Here is a 13,966-nt window from a genome sequence, read left to right as displayed (position 1 = left end):
TTAATATAAAATTTTCTTTCATACACAAGAAATCAAGCAACTGAGTTCTACATGTTACTACTCAACACCAAAAGATACATTCAATTCAAAAAGTGGCCTCCTCTATTCTCCCTGCACAGAAGTTTCATTTTTTGTAAATGTCAGTGATATACAGATAAACTTTCTTTCCACAATGACCGATTTATTCATTTATTCACCATGTTCCACAAACTTCGTTTTGAAGGAGAGTTTTTAAGTCTTTGGAATAAATCATGTACACACAACCATCTTTAAACACTAAATACAGCTGTATTCACAATATGGATTTGCAGAAATTTGATTTTTTAGTTTTCTATTCAGTGGTTGTTTGTTGAGAAAAAGTGCATGCTGGCAGTGTATGTTTGAGTGAAATGTCTACCAGTGTAATTCTAATAAATCTGCATTTTATTGGGACTACAGTTGAATGTGATGTAATGATTGTAAGAATGTCCCTGAGGAGTTTCTCCAATACAAACATAATCTTTATGTGGAAACAGATTTATATATTGTTATATGATTCAGACAAATGAATGATATTAAATGGGGCCTACTTTGATAAAGTTCCACTTCAAAACCATAACTTCATATGGAACAAACTTTAGTTAAGAAATAGTAGCCATGAATATACCACGTAGTTACAATTAAAGTGCAGCTACCCAGGGAGGGCCAATGTGGGCTACAATTATCCTATGGCAGTGAAACTTGGTAAAGATGCTAATGCGTTAATGTGAAACTAATATATGCTGGAACAAAATTAGTTCCAGTTGTGGCCACAAGGTGCAAATCCGGTGTTGTACACTGTTTTTATGTTGGTATGACAACCATGTTGCCATTAAACAAGCCATAATGTGAGTTAATGCTATAGCTAAAGAGAAGAGAGATTTGCACTGTTAGAGTAACTATTTTATGTGGATGGCACCAATTACAGTGCTGCACTGAGAAAATATCACCAACTGAAAGGTCTGAGGTGAGGCCTGATGTCATTAAATAGTTTAAAGAAGATGACACTGAAATTCAGAAACATGGGTGAGCTTGGTGTGGCACATGGAAGAGGAAGGCATCCTGTATCATTGGAAGTTGTTGACAAGGTTGCTGCGACTGACCATGCAACACATGCCCCAAATAGCACTACTGTTCATGCAGTGTCACAAGAATTGTCCATCCTATGATCAACAGCATGTAAAGTTTTACAGTCTGTTCTGTACTGGTACCTGTACAACATCCAGATGATGCAGCAACTGAAACCTTGTGATTCACAGCAAAGTTCTGAATTTGCTCAGCATGACTTGTGGCCGACCAATATTCTATGGAGTGATGAGGCACATTTTACACTATAGGGTGCAATGAATATGCAGAACTGCTGAATTTGGGATACTGTTAAACTGTATGTTGTGCACAAAGAGCCATTGCACGCATTTTATGTGACTGTGTGGTGTAGATTCACAAACATCTTTATTTGCGGTCTGTTTTTCTTTGACAAGAACACACACAGATGTGGCCTATCAGGTGTACCATGTGGTCTGAATGTTATCCTCATAAAGCATGTGGTTTCTGCTTTGGAAGAGTTCAACTGTGTGGAAACCATTGTGTTCATGCAAGATGGGGAACACCCCATGTTGCTCGCCCAGTGTGATTTGCTTCATACAACCTTCGACAAATGTGTTATCTCCAGAGGTTTTCCAGATGCATGATCACATGATCTGAATCTGTGTGACTTTTGGGTCTGGGGATATCTAAAAGAATGGATTTACGAGGGACATGTTTGGTCTCAGACTGACCTGAATGGGCATATATAGGAGCAAACTGGTCAGGTTCCACTGGGACTGCTACAAGCAACTGTTGATCACATTATTTTACAGATGCAGCATCTTGTTGATATTTTCAGTGCTCATATCGAACAAACTGTGTAAGCAGCAGTTAATAATAAAATCAACATTACGCCTTTCTCGTTTATTTGAACTTTTCTGCCGATGACCCATTCCAAATCCATTACATATGGAAACATTTCTATACATTTTTCTTGCATTCACAGTTAAGATTTTCTCCTGGTGGCCAAAACTGGAACTATTTTTCTTCCAGTGTGAATTGTTTTTGCATTAATGCTGTAGAATATCTACCATATTTTGTAGCCATATGATAATAACAGCTGGTAGTGGACCTCTGTGAGTAGCTGCACTTTAATTATAACCATCCATCATATTTCTTAAACATGAATAGGTTTAGAAGGCAACAGGAAAATGATTGATTGTGTCTATAATCTAAATGCCTATGAATTATTTTCTTGTTTGTGAGGAGACACATAGATAGTACTAGGGTGTTTTGAGAGCATAGGTCTATAAGGACAACTATGAAGGTAAGAAGGGTTAAAACATGGTTCTGTCTTTCAGGGAAGAACATAACACAGGTACCATATAAGGGATAATTGCAACAGTAGGTGGCACATCTGGTAACAGTCTAAGGATAACTATCATAAATGGTTTCTTCTGGCTATATCTATTTTATTTATAAGTCAACAGTTCTCTGATTGGATTGATGTGGTCCATCAGCTCTGCCAATACCTTCATCTCAGAGTAGCACTTGCACCCTATGTGCTCAATTATTTGTTGGAGGTATTTCAGTCTCCATTTCCCCTATAGTTTTGACTCTCCATAGCTACCTCTATTACCATGGAAGTTATTCCCTGATGATTTGTCACATGTTTATAATCATTTCCTTTTTTCTTGTCAGTGTTTTCTGTGTGTTCCTTTCTTCAGCAGTTCTACAGAGTATGTCCTCATTTTTTATCTGCATTACTATATTTGCTATTATATACATTAATGTTAATCTGTTTCACTCTACCTGTACTTAATTATGATGTAAACAAATTTCTTGTAGAATTAGCAGACAAGCAGCTACTTTAAGAAAACTGCTACCTTTATGGCTCCATTAATCAGTTGTTAATCTAAAACTGCTTGATTCACATGAGTGTATAGATAAATGCCAAAGGATGACAATTATCTAGAGCTACAGGAGTGACAGTCTATAATGATGAGCATTATTAAGTACATTATCTGAAAATGGAAAATCTGTTGAGAAAAGCTACAAAATTATAAGACAGAATCATTGGGCAGTTCTTATTCCAGAAGGTGAAATATCTGTAATGCTAACAGGCACACAATGTGTTAACTGTAAGCCATGTTTTGTCACCTGTTATAACATTCCTTAGAAGTTCTGGACTGTTTTCGACTACATTCATCAATTCCTCAGCAGTGCCTATGTGATGTGGTTTTTGGTCGAAATTCAACAGTCTCAGAACAAGCTTTGCTACAGGTTTCATGCCCAAAACATCTGAAAGAAGAGCTTGGTCTGAGTCAGACAATATTCCAACATCATCAGCAACCTCTCTGATGGTGTGCAATTTTCCAGAGCCATTACTTCTTCCATTTTGTCAACAGTAATTGAAGTGATAGGGCATCAAAGGCAGTTACATCTTCAACATCTTCTTAAACCTCTTTGAAATGATTGTGCCATTCATAAATATGCAACATCCATGGTCAACATTTCAAATGTGGTGCTGCACTTTATTCCATTTTTCAAACAATGTTTAATGCACACTCTTTGTCCATCTTTTTTTAAAGTAAAAGTTTGCTAAGCACTCAAAAACATGTATAACCTTTTCAACTGTCAACAATAAACTAAATACTCAAAACAGTGGAAAATTTAAAGACATGTGAGGAACGCATATACCAACTAGACAAAAAAATAGAAAATCTGATGTATGAAGGCCACGAAATTAATAAATTCTTGTTACTATTTGATCATGTAATTTTCAAATGTTATTGCTGCAGTTGAGATCTTTATTAAACATGTTAGTACATAAGACAATCATTTTTTATTACAAACAACTTTTGAATGATCTTTACCTCCATGCTCACACAGAAGCATGAACAACAGATTAAGGTGCCTGTCTGTGTGTGGGTTATTTCCCAACACCCTCCCCCCACACATCCTCCCTCCCCCCCCCCCCTCCCCTGTGATGGTCTGTTTGGAGGCTGAGCTTGCCCCCTCCATTACAAGCATCTCCCCCCCCCCCTCCCCCCACCCTTTCTGGCAAAGGCCAACTTACAGTTAACACATTGTGTATAAAAATTAACAACCATGTTCTAGCTTAAGGTATAAAAAGTACTTCCTTCAGAGGAGAAGGGAACCGAGTGGGGAAAGTTAATTGGGAGGGCAGGTCACTCAGACCCTAGGATGAGAGGGACCCATCTATTGTCAGAACGAAGGAAGACTAAGATCTTTATCTCCCCACACCTCCTCCCAACAGGTGGGTCCATCTCATCCTGGGATCTGAGTGACTTTCCCACTATTAAGTGAAACTTCCTGGCAGATTAAAACTGTGTGTCAGACTGAGACTTGAACTCAGGACCTTTGCCTTTCATGGGCAAGTGCCCGCAAAAGGCAAAGGTCCCAAGTTCGAGTCTCATATCAGCGCACATTCTGCTGCAGAGTGAAAATTTCATTCATTCCACTATTAAGTGTTCTACTAGTAATCTGGATTTGCAATCCCAAACAACGTAGTTAGCATAAGGATAGACAGTAAGTCATTCTTTAGTTTATTCTGCATAGATACTTGGTACTTTTCTCTATGCCTGTGGAAAGCTAAGAATACAAGCCCTAGGTGACAAATATTTCTGTGCCTTGCAATGTAAATCTCTGTCTTACAGTTCATGTACAGCCAATTTTTATTATCAGCAATCAGTTCCATTAAAGTAATGCTATACATAATTACCAACATAAACATTTTCAGAAACATTTCCTAACTAAATTCATCTTTTAGTGTAGTCGTATGGCAATAAAGCATTGCCTTGTTCAGTTGTTACTGCAAGCAGAGGGCAGTAATCTGGAAAATTGCAAGTGCTATAAACATGAAATTTATTGACTTTACATGTTACAGGTGGAAGAAATCCTTGAGATGTTGGGCCTGGTGGAATGCAGTAATACTAGGACAGCTAATCTCTCAGGAGGCCAACGCAAGAGGTTGTCTATTGCCCTTGAACTTGTCAATAACCCACCAGTGATGTTTTTTGATGAACCTACCAGGTACAGACACTTCCAATCATAAGTGAAGGTAGCATTCATAAGTGAAGATAGAATAATTAGTTACTGTTTTATATGTACATAGTACAGTAAGCCTAAAAATATTTTTACCTGCCTGTGAAGTGCAAAGTTAGTGTGCAGGCTCCCTAGTTGTGTAGTTGAGCCAAGCTTGGAATTTGCCTGAGCACTAGGTTAATGGACTTTAGAAGATATGTGCATTTTTAACTTAAAAATTTCAGCTTTAAGCTGTTTAGGAAAAGGGGAGGGGGCGACATGAAATCACACTTCTGTTTCCAACTATTTTCTATCTCTACATAAAATAAGGGAGATGCAACCACTCACCTACAGTGGATTGATGTGTGGTACATAGACACATGAAACAGAAAACAGTATTTACACAAGCTTTCCACGTCTTGGCTCATACTCTGTAGCAAAAGTACACACGTTCAGACACACAACCAGCCAAATACACACTCCCATGGCAAGACTGATTATCGATTATCAATTACTAAAATTAGTTACTGAGCTGAGGGATGTGAGGAGGGGTGGGGAAAGATCCAAGACCAAGAGGCGAGGAGGGAGATAGTGTGAGACAGATATTTTGACAGGTGACTCACTGGCTGCACAACAAGATGAAAAGATTTGAGAGGGTAGAGCTTGTAAGATATATAGAGTGAGAGAGAGGGGCAAAGGAAGAGGGTGGTGATGGTGAGGGAGACAGGGAGGGGAGAGAGAAAAGGAGAAGGCTGAAAATGGGGAGAGAGGGGAGGAAGGAAGAGAAAGAGACACACAGAGAGAATGGAGGAGGGGGGAGGGGGGGGGGAACTGACCACATGCGGGAGAGAGGAATAATGGTGAGTGGTGGAAGAAGGCAGTACATGATCTGGACTGGGAAGGAGTGGTGTGGAGAGAAGGGAGAACGTAAATGGTGAGAAGAGGCAATTACAGTCTGGTATGGTCATAGCCTAGTGGGGAACAGGTTAGCAGATGTTTAGAGCAAGGGAGTTGATAGAGTGCAGGATGTGCTGGAGAGACAGTTCCTATCTGTGTAGTTCAGAGAAACTTGTATCAAAAGGGACTATGCAAGTGGCCCATATAGTGAAACAGCTGTTGGGAGTCGTTTGTGTTGCTGTGCACAGTTCACTGCTTGAATGGTTCAGTTTCTTGATGACATTTTCATGATGTAGACTAATGGCAAGGGAAACCTCTGGTCTTACCTCCATAGCCTCAACACGTATTCCTAGATCCTCTTCACTGATTCCCTCTCAGATCAGTGAGCCAACTTCCTAGATGTCAATTTCCACCTCATATCACTCTGTAAATACATTTGTTCCTATCAAGCACACCAAGTATTAATGGTATCTCCACTGTTGACAGCTGTCACCCATTCCACATTGAAAAGTCTCTTCCTTACAGCCTTTCCAATGGTGAATGTGACGTCTGTTATGGAAAGCAAGAGTTGCCAAAATATACTGACAATCTTGCCAAAGCCTTCACTGACACACAATATCCTGTCCATCTCATCCATAAAAAGATCTCCTGTGTCATCTCCACCTCTGACAACAGTAAATCTGTTAAGCAGCCACTCAGCAGCATTCCTCTGATGATGCAGTATCATTATGGCCTTGAAAAGTTCAACCACATCCTTCACTACAGCTTTGACCTCCTTTCTCCCTGAGGTGAGGGATGTCCTACCCACATCACACGAAGTATTGTTCAGCCGTCCTCCCAACATACTGTCCCTAACCCAATCCTGTACTCCATGATAATTCCATTGCGGTTGGTCTGGGAACAAGAACCATTCCATATATCCGCTCCCGGCATTTCCTACTCAACAAAAGGCAGGGCCATGTGTAAAAGCAGCCATTTTGTATACACACTGTGCTGTAATTACTCTACAGCATTCTCTGTGTGTACAATAAGTAACCATTTGTCTGCTCGCATGAATGGCAACTGCCGAACTGTGGAAAACCAAAAACCTGACCATCTAGTTGCTGAATATGCTGCGCCCCACAATGCAAATGACTTCAACAGCTGCTTTATTCTATGTGCCATTTTAATACTCTCTTCCAGCACAAGTGTCTCTGAATTACACAGGCAGGAAATACCTGTCCAACTTACCCTGCACCCTCACAAACCCCTGGTCTTAACCTCTGCTAACCTGTTTCCCACTGTCCTTCCATACCTTTAACCTTCCATCTTCTGTTCACACCACTCCATTGCTGTCCAGATCATGTGCTGTACTGCCTTCCCCCACCACTTCTCCTTCTCCCCCATGACCCGGGTATTCATTCTCTCTCTCGCTCTCTCTCTCTCTCTCTCTCTCTCCCCCTCTCTCTCCCACCCTCCCCCTCTCTCCCTCCCTCCCACCTCTCTCTCACTCTCTCTCCCTCCCCCCTCCTTGCCTCTCTGTCCCCCTTTTCCACCACTCTCCCTTACTCTCCCCCCTCCCTGTCTGCCTCTTCATTTCAGCCTGCCTCATTTTCCCACCCTCCCCCCTCTCCCACTATACCTTTTATTGGATCTACCCACTCTATTCCTTCCATCTTGTGCAGTCACTGAATCATCTGTTGGAAGACTTGCCTCACACTTCACACTACCCCACTGCCAACCTATTGCTTCCTCCATCCTTCTCTACTCCTTCCCATCTCCATCAGCACAAGCAACTGCTCTCAATAATCAATAACCAATAATTAGCCTCACCATTGTCACATGAGTGTGTTTTTGGATGTCTGAATGGTTTTGTTTGCCTTATTTAACTTATTGTTCAATTAGGAATTTATATTATTTCTATGAATCTCTGTCATAGACAAAATTGTTGAAGTTTTAATTCTAGATAAGAACTGTTTTTATATACCATTAACTTCATGTGGCTGTTAATGGACAATTAAGATCATGTTTTACTGTCCACATATTACTGTGTGTAACTGAAATGTATAAACTGAAATGTTCTATTGAATTTCATGTATGTTGAAGGGGGCAGTTGATATTTGCCCAGTATCAGCTACATGCAGCTTTTTGCTGTGTTTCTTTAACAAAAGCTGATGTATTCAGTTTTTATTATTTATGTTGTACATGTAGAATATAGGATGAACTTCTAGAAGTGATTTTTCTTCATCAAAGCTCAATATTTGTACCTATATTTGTTTAAGCATAATTTTTTTTTAAATATTCTGCCTAGAGCAAAATCAAATTAATTGTTTTTGCTTCTCTGATACTTTTATTTGGTGATATCTAATCATGAGAGATCAATACTTGTGCCTAAATTTGCTTAAACAATAAATGTTTTATAAAGATTCTGCATAGAGCAAAATCCAATTTATTGTTTTTGCTTCTGCGATACTTATATTGGAGTTATCTAATCATCAGTGGATTTCCCTTTATTTTTCTTAACATTATATTCAGTTCTTCAGGATTAACAGCTGCATCTGGCACAACTGCAACACTAATGACCAAATAAAGCTTTCTTAAATAACTTCAGACCACCAGAGAGTTAATGTGAGAGTTGTTTAAGATATATCTACATCAGATGATTAAGTGGAAGTACATTGATATTAGCACTGTGACTCTAATATATATGATGGTCATAATAAAAAAATTAACTTATATTTTTGTATATTATCTTGCATTCCCAATTATGTTAGTGTGAATCAAAAACAGTAAGTCATCATACTAAGGTCACGAAAACTAGCAACAGCTACTAGAGCAATGTGCTGACCCCACATCCCTCCCTACTGCATCCAGTGACACCATTGACAGTGGATGACATGGCAGTAAATCAGTACTGATGTGCCTATCAGGGCCTATGAACAGATTTTACATTTATGTTTATGAAAGTAATAAAGAACAAATGAAATTCAATTTTATAACTTCGTTTGAAAAATGACAACATTAACGGGAATAATAACTATTGCACAACTCTGTTTCAGTGGACTCGACAGTGCTTCATGTTTCCAGTGCCTTTCGCTGCTCAAATCACTGGCACGTGGTGGGCGCACCATCATCTGTACTATTCACCAACCGAGTGCAAGACTGTTTGAAATGTTTGACCATCTGTACATTCTGACTGATGGACAATGTATTTATCAAGGAAGTGTTCAAGGCCTTGTTCCTTTTCTCTCTTCTCACGGCCTCCACTGTCCCAGTTACCACAACCCAGCGGATTTTGGTAAGTGTCTTTATTCCAGTATGGATTATGAGTAGCAAACTGTAATAAAGAAAAGGACATATGTCAATTTTTATGCTTGTACACTTTCTTCCATTCACCTTGACACTGTATCTCATGACATCTGATCCTGTGTGTGTGTGTGTGTGTGTGTGTGTGTGTGTGTGTGTGTGTGTTTGTTTGTTTTTCATACATTTTGTTATATTAGCTCTGATAATCAGCAGTACTTAACCACAGAAAAAAAATTGTTGACAAATCATTTGCTCACTCTTGACCATTGTGCATTTATCACTTTAGATAGATTTTTAATTGTTAAAACATTCTTCTTGAAATTAGAATAGCTCAGATTACTAAACCACCAATTATTCCATTACTATGCTAAATCAGCTATATTGGCAGGTGAAGTATTAATTTTTAGGGACCTAATTTTTTTTCTAATCTTTTTTCTGATTGTACCCTTGAGATGGAAGTTCCTGAAAGATACTTGCAGTCTCTGCCTGAGTATTTCTAAGGGATCTCTAGTTGACTTTTACCATCCATCCCCTCTCCATTTTATTTTTTATTGTTAAAACATTTAACTGAAATTGGAAAATAATTTCATATTGTGTTCATCTAATTCATTCCTAATAACAACAAAATATAACTGTATTTATTTGTTTCCTATTTAATAATGCTCCAGGAAACTCATTTGCTAATATATTATTGTTTTTACTTATGTGCTGGAGGCAGATATTTCCCTTTCATGACAATACAGGTTAGGACTGTCTTCTGCAGTGTATATCCAGCTGTTGGTTATATATAGTTCTATGAAATAAGCGAAATCATCACTTTTTGTTACACAATATCTTAATTACACATGGTAATCATCTCTTTTTCTTCCATTTATAAATTCACTGAGTTTTGTAAATAACTGGAAAGTAAACTCAATGCTTTACCTATGATGGTTGCTTATTAGATCTCTTCTCTCTACTGTTTGTAAATTCTCTTTCAATGTTATGAGAAATTATTTGTGATTCTGTCACACAGTAGCATAAAATAACTGAAATTTTTACTGTTATCATTTAGACACTGGTCTGAATCAAACCATTTATTGTTGCTTTTCCTTGTCACCCACAGAAACAAATAGAACAAAATACATTTTGTCCCTCAGTACTTTATTCTGTTACAAAAGTCCCTGATACATTTCTAGAGGTTTGTGGCATCAGATGTCTATGCACAAGCCATGCATTCCCCTTCTCCATAAATTAGGAGCTGGTGGTTTTTCTGCATGGAGATGGCGTCTGCATCCCAGAAACGAGGTCAGTTCAGGTGCATTTGATGGCTAATAAATCAACATGAATTCACTGTCATGCTCCTTAAATCACTGTAGCACAATCTGGGAACTGTGACATGCACACTTATCCTGCTGGACGATGCCATCACCATCATGGAAGACATCAAGCATGAATGGGTACAAATGGTCTGTAATTAATGTCCACTTAGTTCACAGCTGTTGTACTGTAATCAATTATTATTACTACGGTCCTATGGAAACCCAGGTAAGTGTCGTCCCTACCTCCCCCTCCCCCTGTCTCCCAGCACAATACTGCCTTGAATGGACTTCATCCATGGTGAGGTGCTGTCTTGAGCAGCTGTTTGCCTGGATGAAGGCATACCCAGATCCATACATCCACTGGTGTAGCAATAAATGTGATTCATCAGATCAGGTGACAAGTTTCCATTTACACACAGTCCAATCTCAATGAAACACTGCCCACTACAAACATAATTAACAATGTTGTTGAGTCAATATAGAGATCATCTGCTCCAGAGCATCGTGTTCAACTATGTGTGAACAGTGTGCTCTGAAACACTTTTTCCTGCTCCAGAACTGTACTCTGTTGTCATATCTGCTACAGATTATGTCTATACTGCTTTACAGAGCAGCCAATTCTCTGAACTTCCCATACAGTGAGGTGTGAATGTCCAACACATTGTAGCCTGCCCGTGGTTTCACTGTCCTTCAACACTTGCCATAGGTACTCAGGACACTAGTATATGAACAGCTAACCATCTTCCACCTTTCTGAAATACTCATTCTTGTGTGCCACAACATCACAATCAGCCTCCTGTGAGGTCAATTATTTCCGTGGACTTCATAATTTGGAGCTCATATCATCTTTTTATTCTTTGCTTCACTTATATGATTTACTTAATGCATCCCAAAGTGGCATTAAATCTCTTGGAGGGCAGTGATCTAATATTTTGTCTCATCAGTGTATGATAGGGTGTACATTCTCTGCACAAACTTCTGCCCTGATAGAAAAAACATTTAGACATAGAAGTTTTTATTCTGCACATTACTAGTTGACTGTGTATTAAAGTATCCATATAGCATAAGCAAAAACAGCACAAATATTTCTCTCCCTCCCCCCTCTCTCTCTCTCTCTCTCTCTCTCTCTCTCTCTCTCTCTCTCTCTCTCTCTCTCTGTGTGTGTGTGTGTGTGTGTGTGTGTGTGTGTGTTTGAGGGAGGAAAGGGTGTATTGAAGTAAGATTCATTACATTTCTTTGAGTGAGCATGACACTTACCAAAAGTTTCAAAAAAACAATTTGTGAAATATTTTGAAGAAATCTGAGAGGCCAAAACAATACCCTTATTGTCTGAAGCAACTCATAAACCTTGATTACACACACATTTAAACCACCGTGAGGGAATAATTCAAAATGAAAAACATGTTTTTGGGCCAATTCCGCAGTTTGCTGTGCACTGACAAGTTGATGCCTTGTTTGAAATTTCTGTATCTTACATCTTCCAATTCTACAGCACTGTTTGAAGTAATGCAATCATCCACTGCTGTCTTGAAATCACTGTAATCTATGTTGCACACTATTTGATGTGCGTAACATAGTAGTTCACTCTCATGCACATCCTGTAAATTGTATTGAGAATCCTTGAAACATGCAAACACCAGTTTTTGACAATATAATGTAAATGGATAGATAAATAATCTACTCACCAAGCAGCAACAGGAGAATACACACACAAATAGGTTTCACTCTTACAAGCTTTCAGAGCCAAGGGATCCTTCTGGCAGAAGAGCTGAAGGGGCAGGAGGAGGGGTGAAGACAAAGGACCAGACTGGTTTTTGCCACAAGGGCACCTTGTCCTCCCTTTGAAACATCCAGAGTTTTACTTATGGATTACAGAGTTATTGCTGTGGTCTTATTCCAAATCTGTTCATAATTCATTTTTTACTATGCTGTGGATGATCTTCCACACACATAACTATAGTTAGTACCTGTTCTTTGGACAGTGATTGCCCTTTACTATGTTTCACTGGAGATTGGATCTGTGGCTTCCCATCTGGCAAGGATGATGAACTACATGGCTCAACACCTGTCTGCTTCAATATCACTTTCACTTGCTAAGCACATATCATCATCAATGTACTCCTCATGTACCCACAGTCAAGTATATATCGCACCACACATTCCACTAATTCATTTTACAGAAACACTAATGTTTCATCAACCACTTCTTTCTCAATCTGTGAAATTCCTTGGGTTCCTTTCTGATGAAATGTCAACTTCAGCAACTGTTGTTGTGCACATAATACAATGTTTGCTTAGCTTATCATTGTCATTGCTCTACTCTGTATCAATACCACTACCACTGCAGCACTGTTGTGAGTTACTCATTGACTAAGTAGTTTGACTATGATCCATAGCCTCTTGCTGTGCTCACCACTGGATACCAATATTGGGGTTGCATGGGTGTTGAATGCTGCAAACATCATCAGCCTTTTGCAACCTCACACTTAAGGGGTACCTTGCGAGACTGTTTCAATCTCGAAAGTTTCTGATGTGAATCCTCTGAAAAACACTGCTGCCCTTGTCCCTTGCATACAAGTTTGCACTATTCTCACTAGCTCCTTGGGGATTTCAAAGTCACATGGTGAACTGTTCAAACGGTTCTGAGCACTATGCAACTTTACTTCTAAGGTCATCAGTCATCTAGAACTCAGAACTAATTAAACCTAACTAACCTGAGGACATCACACACAGCCATGCCTGAGGCAGGATTCGAAACTGTGACCGTGGCGGTTGATCGGCTCCAGACTGCAGCGTCTAGAACCGCACGGCCACTCTGGCCGGCTGATGAACTGTACAGGCTATTTCTGTGGATGCTGTCATATGCATGTTGAAAATCAATGAACACACTATGTATATCTTTATCATATTCCCACTGTCTTTCAAACAATTGTCTTAGAATGAAGATGTGGCCTATTGTTGATCAGTTTGGTTTAAAACTAGCTTAGTATTTCTGTATGCTATCTTCTATAAATGTTGTAATTTTCTGAGGACAATGATAGACAGTACCTTCTAGGTTACATTCAGCAAGTTGATGCCTTTGTAGTTACCACATTCCATTTTGCTTCCCTTCTTGTATATCAAGTATATTATGGCCAGTTTCCATTCTTATGGCAATGTCTCATCCTTCCATATCAACTGGGTCAGTTTATATACTTTTAAGTGCAACCTCTCACATCTTTAATCAACTCATATGTTATTCTGTCCTTCCCTGGGTCCTAATTGTTTCTGAGTCTTTTGACTGAAATCTTCACATCTTCCTCAGGTTCTTCCCTCTTGTCTATATTTTTCTTTCCTCTGTGGTGTTTCCAGGCAGCATTTCATATGCATCTGGGCAATTCAAGACCTCTGAG

The 13,966-nt window shown here is 39.1% G+C and overlaps 1 protein-coding gene across 2 annotated transcripts in view; it reads left to right on the top strand.

Annotated features, from left to right (window-relative positions):
• The window catches only part of LOC126092010 (ATP-binding cassette sub-family G member 4-like), a 486,217-nt gene that overhangs the window by 453,530 nt on the left and 18,721 nt on the right, over positions 1 to 13,966 (top strand). For both annotated transcript variants that reach the window (XM_049907390.1, XM_049907389.1), the window contains 2 exons: positions 4,955 to 5,100; positions 9,027 to 9,265. In XM_049907390.1, the coding sequence (XP_049763347.1) occupies positions 4,955 to 5,100; positions 9,027 to 9,265 (385 nt within the window). The remainder of the gene's footprint in view (positions 1 to 4,954; positions 5,101 to 9,026; positions 9,266 to 13,966) is intronic.

The sequence above is a fragment of the Schistocerca cancellata genome, chromosome 7, assembly GCF_023864275.1.
Source record: "Schistocerca cancellata isolate TAMUIC-IGC-003103 chromosome 7, iqSchCanc2.1, whole genome shotgun sequence".
Lineage (NCBI taxonomy): Eukaryota > Metazoa > Arthropoda > Insecta > Orthoptera > Acrididae > Schistocerca > Schistocerca cancellata.
The sequence above is the reverse complement of the archived record's forward strand: the minus strand, read 5'-3'. Positions and strand labels throughout refer to the sequence as shown.